The 6,000-nt window shown below is 35.3% G+C and overlaps 1 protein-coding gene and 1 non-coding gene across 2 annotated transcripts in view; both read right to left on the reverse strand.

Moving 5' to 3' along the window:
- Positions 1-6,000, reverse strand: part of Smp_175450 (hypothetical protein) — a gene marked incomplete at both ends in the record, with an annotated part of 117,819 nt that overhangs the window by 22,610 nt on the left and 89,209 nt on the right. The window contains 3 exons of the mRNA XM_018797248.1: positions 1,330-1,468; positions 3,266-3,573; positions 5,527-5,746. Coding sequence (XP_018652309.1) covers positions 1,330-1,468; positions 3,266-3,573; positions 5,527-5,746 — 667 coding nt within the window. The remainder of the gene's footprint in view (positions 1-1,329; positions 1,469-3,265; positions 3,574-5,526; positions 5,747-6,000) is intronic.
- Positions 1,814-1,880, reverse strand: Smp_tRNA_01928_Gln_TTG.1.1. Its single transcript has one exon. It is a non-coding gene (tRNA).

Here is a 6,000-nt window from a genome sequence, read left to right on the forward strand (position 1 = left end):
ATTCCATATGAGGGCTTGTTTTGTGATGCAGTAGCCTGCTTTCCTCAGTGTGTGTCCAATCCAATTCCATCCCTCCTTCCTGATTTCTTCCTCCGCTGAAATCTGGTTTGTTCTCTCCCAAAGTAGGTTGTTGTTGATGGTTTCCGGCCAACGAATCCGAAGTATTTTGCGTAGACAACTGTTAATGAACACTTGTATCTTCTGGATGATGGCTTTCGTAGTTCTCCAGGTTTCCGCCATGTACAGTAGAACTGTCTTGATATTTGTCGTTGATGCCCACTGCTGAAGAGTCTTGCGCCAGGACGAAACGACTTTCTAGTGCTCCCAGGTTTTCAATGTTGGTCTAGCTGAGATCACTTCGTGATTTTAACTCTTAAGATATGAACTGTGAATTTAGTTTTTATGATAATCATAATAATAATGACAACGAGGATCATTAATTATAGGAATACAATGTAGGAACATAAATGTATGATCAGGAAAAAGGGAAATGTTTTTAAAGGCAATGCAAATCAAAACTGAAACTAAATGTAGAACGACTTTAATGTGGTCCAAGGTACGTGTATTTTTTGTATACAGCGGTTCAGTTCATTTGATATGATGTCAATAGCTTAAGCTATACATAGAAAACGTAATCTTCAACATTATGGTAGATTCCTAGGAACTTGATATGCAACCGCGAAAGCATCTTCAATTTTGATGTTGTGTTCAGAATCAATTAGATTGGAAAGAATGGCATCAATAATAGATTTAGTAAAGCATTTTCCTAGCCATCCTGGTACACGAGTCCATCCAATGTAACTACTCCCATAAGAAATGTGAAAAATGGTGAATACACATAAAGTAGTTCATCGCGAGTAATCTATACTTAATCAACTACTCGTACAAGCAAGTGGCTATCAGGACACAGTGGCCGAGTGGATAACGCGATGGCGTTTGAAGCGAGTGTACTGGGTTCCAGTCCCAGAGTGAACATCAACTCTGGCATGTAGGTATATCCGGCTGACGAGTCCCAAATAGGATGAAATGCGCGTCCTGGATTCAACTGCTAGCCACTATCCATCTCTGCTTACCATACTCGAGTATTAGCTTTAATAATAATGTTACTTATCATTTAAGGGCAATAAAATGACCTTTTAATGGTTCTCTATATTCAACAAGTTAGAATCTCACTCATTCTATCAACTTTTTAGTCTCAAATACTTTTACGATTAATGTCAGATTTTGACTTTACCTGAATACAATTTTAGAAAAGATTTGTACAAGGAATTAATGAATGACAATGAATATAGTAAAAAATGAATATTGTACATCTTGAATACAACATACATTAACTTTCTTCCCAGCTAAAATAATCCCTTTTTCTACAAGACATTTAACTGATTGAGGTTGTTTAACATTCACTGAATCTTCGTTTATAATCATGAATTCAAAATCTTCTCTAGTTGTATTAACAATTGAAAAGTATCTGTATTAAAATAAATTAGGTAGATAGATAGTTTAAAATAAAACTGGGAAATATGTAGTTGATTACATATTGAAAACGATTGAAGGCAAAATGTATTCTGTAAAAATGAATTTCACCTTAATTCACTTGGTTTTGTTTACTTGTATCTTCCCATTGTTATTTAGGACTACAATGGATCAGTCTCTTGTTGGCATATATGCATCCTGTGTGGACTGTCTCGGTATTGCTTGAAGTCGCAAGTTTTATGAGCAAAGATGGATAGTGGCTAGCAGTGACATCCAGGACGCGTGTCTCATCTTATTTGGGACTCGTCAGCTGGATGTACCTGCATCCCAGAGTTGATGTTCACTCTGGGATTCGAACGCAGTACTGTCCGCTTCAAACGCAAACGCGTTATCCACTCAGCTACTGAGTCCTGATAGCCACTTGCTTGTGCAATGGGGTGAAGTTTAAATTCACTTAGTGTTGTTTACTTGTATCTTTCCATTGTTATTTAGGACTACAATTGATCAGTCTCTTGTTGACATATGTGCATCCTGTGCGGACTGCCTCGATATTGCCTGAAGTCACAAGCTTTATGAGCAAAGATGGATAGGACGAATCGCGCATCCTGGATTCCACTGCTAGCCATAATCCATCTTTACTCATAAAGCTTGTATCACCTTAATGTTTAAAAAGATATTTTATTTCACACTAATTAGTCGTTATTTAATTTGATATAGCGAATTCACACATTTTGTCTTTATCATATTCATCTAGGTATTATATAGCGGACTATTTATTGTATTAAGTGATATCTAGAGACATTCACTATCAACTTAGACGATACTATTTAATGAATTGTGATTGATAATTCATAATATATTGATTTTTCGCGAATGTCAGTCAAATAAATAAGTCTAGGTTTCAACGATCTGTATAACACAACAATAGTAGTATGCTTTGTTCTATCCTTATTTTATTTACTTTATTTGAAGACATAAATATTGGTAGAAAAGGGCACAGAATACATATGCGCCACACAAGTCACATGACTTGTGTGTGGGCTGTGATACTACCCTGGTGCCCAGACCGAAGCAGGTGGTTTCCTAAGAAGGCCACAACCGGAGGCTCCGACTTAAAGATCTGATCCATAAATCAGTAGAACAACGTTAGGAGATACAGTAAATTGATAACCGGTGACCAAAAGCAGGTTCACATGCCATTTGTTCCTTCAGGATCATGGAACCCATTTGTACCATTGGTTTGTATTCAGGGTTTTCCAACTCCCTTAGGTGGGTTCTCCATACCCACCAAACCAGTGAAACACCAGACATTCGCTTTTATTCTTCTCAATTTTATTAACAACACTCCCGTTGCAAAAAGGTAGTGATTACGACTTCCCTGTCAGTAACTGTATACGCGTGGCCATGTGAGAGCACTTGGAGATGGTGAGTGAACTCTCCCCACCCTTAGTTGTGATGTTGTGATGTTGTATAGTAGTGAATAGATTTTCTGATTGCGATGGATTTCCCATCAGCTAGCCAAAATGTAGGATTTTCAAGAAAGCTTTATCGTTAGAAATAGAGTATTTTAAAGTTGATTTCAAGTCAAGAGAGTTTAGAATAAACAAATAAATCCACTGATGGTGTCGAATTATTAGACAGTGGAAATTTCTTTGTTAAAGTGTTCTACAATGTGATATTGTTCAAATGAATTTATATTCAACCTATGAGTGATAAGTTAGAACAGGTTTATTACAACAGAAGTAAAATCAGCTTATCATTTTATGAATAAAATTAACGAAATTTTTCATACCGAGTGGATTTTAAGCCTAGGCCAATTGTACTGAATTCAATAACTCTGGTAAATGGATCTAGGCTTCCACCGAATGGTGTTCCATTTGGTCCAGGTAATTCTAGATTTCTTCGGCCACTTGATATATAATCTGAGTCATATAAATCAAAGTGTAGTATTGAATTTTCTGATTTCCCTGTTATTGTGATTATTGGAGCTGTCAAAATTGGTCGATTACGATTTGTATTGGATGATTGTTGAGCTAAATTATCAATTTTACTGATGAGCTGCGCTTCAAACTCACCAAGTAAAAGTGGACTAAAAGTGACCTGAAGTAAACATAATGAAACAGTAAAATAGATTGAATTAATGTAGAGATAGATGAATATTTTAAGTTGTGTTTATCATGAAATGATAGGAGCTAGTCAGAGATGTAGCAGTGAATAAATCCCTAAAACAAATAGTTCTGTAGGCCTCCAACATTGATATTGACCTCTTTAGTTTTACTGGACACACCTCTAGCTGAAGGTGTTCTGTCAAGCACTCACGCCAGATAATGTTTAGTTACGCCACGTTGCGCATGTCTTATGATAACTAGTCAGCTTAAATTACATACACCTCGGCACATCGACCACTGTTCAAACATACATTTGGACTCCTTCAATCTTGACTTCTGGTTTAACCGGTTTTGAGATTCTAGAATTAAAAGAAATCTCGGACCATAGCGTTATCGACAGCTGTATATCATTAACATCTTTAGAGACTTGTTTCCATTTTACATCCACAACAGCGTTGAATAGTTAATCCACAATTTCAACAGAACTTCACCGTGAAACTACTGAGTCGGAACCTGTTGGTATGTGTTTTATTTTGTTTTAAATAATACGTGACAAAATATGTTGGTTGGCCAGAACCATTGAAAGATCAGTCTCATCCCTGGTATGACTGAGTTAAAGTTGTTTAAGATTTCTGACCAGAATTTCAAGAATTTACTTCAGTACTAGACATTAGTGAGTACACGATTACCATCGCTGTAGAAGGTTTGTACAGACTGATCTATTTTAGTGGCTCTTCAGTTAATGTTAATTAATGGTTAAAATGTAACTTTGTACTAGAAAATGTCGAGAAATCTTTCGTCCTTGGGAATATTAATGTTATTTTTCTACAAAGGACTGAATAAAAATAATATTAATAACAAGTTTTATTAAAGTTGAATAGTGGCTAGCTGTGAATCCCTGGATGTAACCTTCATCCTACTTGAAACAAGTTAACTGGATGTATCTGGATCTCATTGTTGGTGTTTTCATTGAGGCTAGAACCTAATATTTTTTATTTTGAACACCAATGCGTTGCCTGTCAAGTAACTGAATTCATATAGCCAGACAAACCACTCATTATATACAAATTCCAATAGAAACTAACCAATTACAGACCTTAACATCAACAATGGGATAATATAAACTATAACAAGTGAATACCATTTATTCATCATATAACCATAAGTTGATGAAACTAGGTGACCTGCTTGAATATCTGGGCTATCTGTTCCTGCCATCTAGATATTTCGACAAGTTGTCTGTATTTTTGTTTGTTTCAACACATCATTATGTCAAGTAATTGCATGACCTATTCAGGTGCGTTTATGAAAAGTTTGTGACCTTTCTCTGTACAAGCTAAGAAATAGCTCAATCACAGACATCGTGAATATCGATCAAGAAATAAGAAAAGGAAACTTGTTGAAATACTTTGTGTTCAAAATTCTAAGTTGTTCGAAGAGTATAATGTTGAATAAAGCTAATAATAATGATGTAGTATAACAGTGAACTGACTAAGAAGTCAACCAATTTTGATTTTCGACCCCATTAAGTCCTCACTTTCTTTGTATCATCCCTGAGTAGCTGATACTTTAAAAAACAAGAAATCGATTACTATGTGGTAAGTATTGTTTGTAGATTAGAGCATATGGAAATGTGATAAATCATTATATGTTAAGTTTTGTTAAATTTAATGGATTCTAAAGCCTTTCTAATGTAAATGCATAGTTTGTTTAGTCTTTACTAACTCACTGGCATTTCAATTCAGAATTATAGATCCAAGTCTTATTTTGAAAAATCATAACAATAGGTTGCGAATACTTCCGTTTTCTCTGGATTTCACTTCTAACCATTATCCAATATGTAATGAACCTGAAGCTACATGCCACATACATGATCACACTTAAACAAACTTGATCGAATACAATCTTGAATATCAATCATTACAAACAACCCATAAACATTTACCTCAATGAATTGTGATCTTCCAGGTAGTATACAATCTTCAATTGGATAAACTTTGAATGGAGTAAGTGATTTATCCCAGTGTTCATTGTGATTTTCATTATTGCTCTGATATTCATTAGTAATCATATTTTTATTTGATTCATTTTCAGGCATTGAACTTATCATATGAATTGACCATTTAAAATGTAATGTAATTAATCCTTGATTAAATAATTCAAACCTGTATGATACAACAAATGCAAGGATATTTAAAACAATTAGTCCCTTTGATAAATTTCGATAAATCAGAGGGGGTTTTGTGGAGAATTTAGTATTTTCACAGTTGAAATCATGAGTCAATTGAAGCTAGATCACCATCGAAAACCTGGAAGCACTGGACGGCCGTTTCGTCCTATTATGGGACTCCTCAGCAGTGCGCATCCACGACTGATAGGTCCTGGGTTCGAATCTCGCGAGTGCGGGATTGTGGATAAG

This window comes from Schistosoma mansoni, chromosome 4 (genome assembly GCF_000237925.1).
Source record: "Schistosoma mansoni strain Puerto Rico chromosome 4, complete genome".
NCBI lineage: Eukaryota > Metazoa > Platyhelminthes > Trematoda > Strigeidida > Schistosomatidae > Schistosoma > Schistosoma mansoni.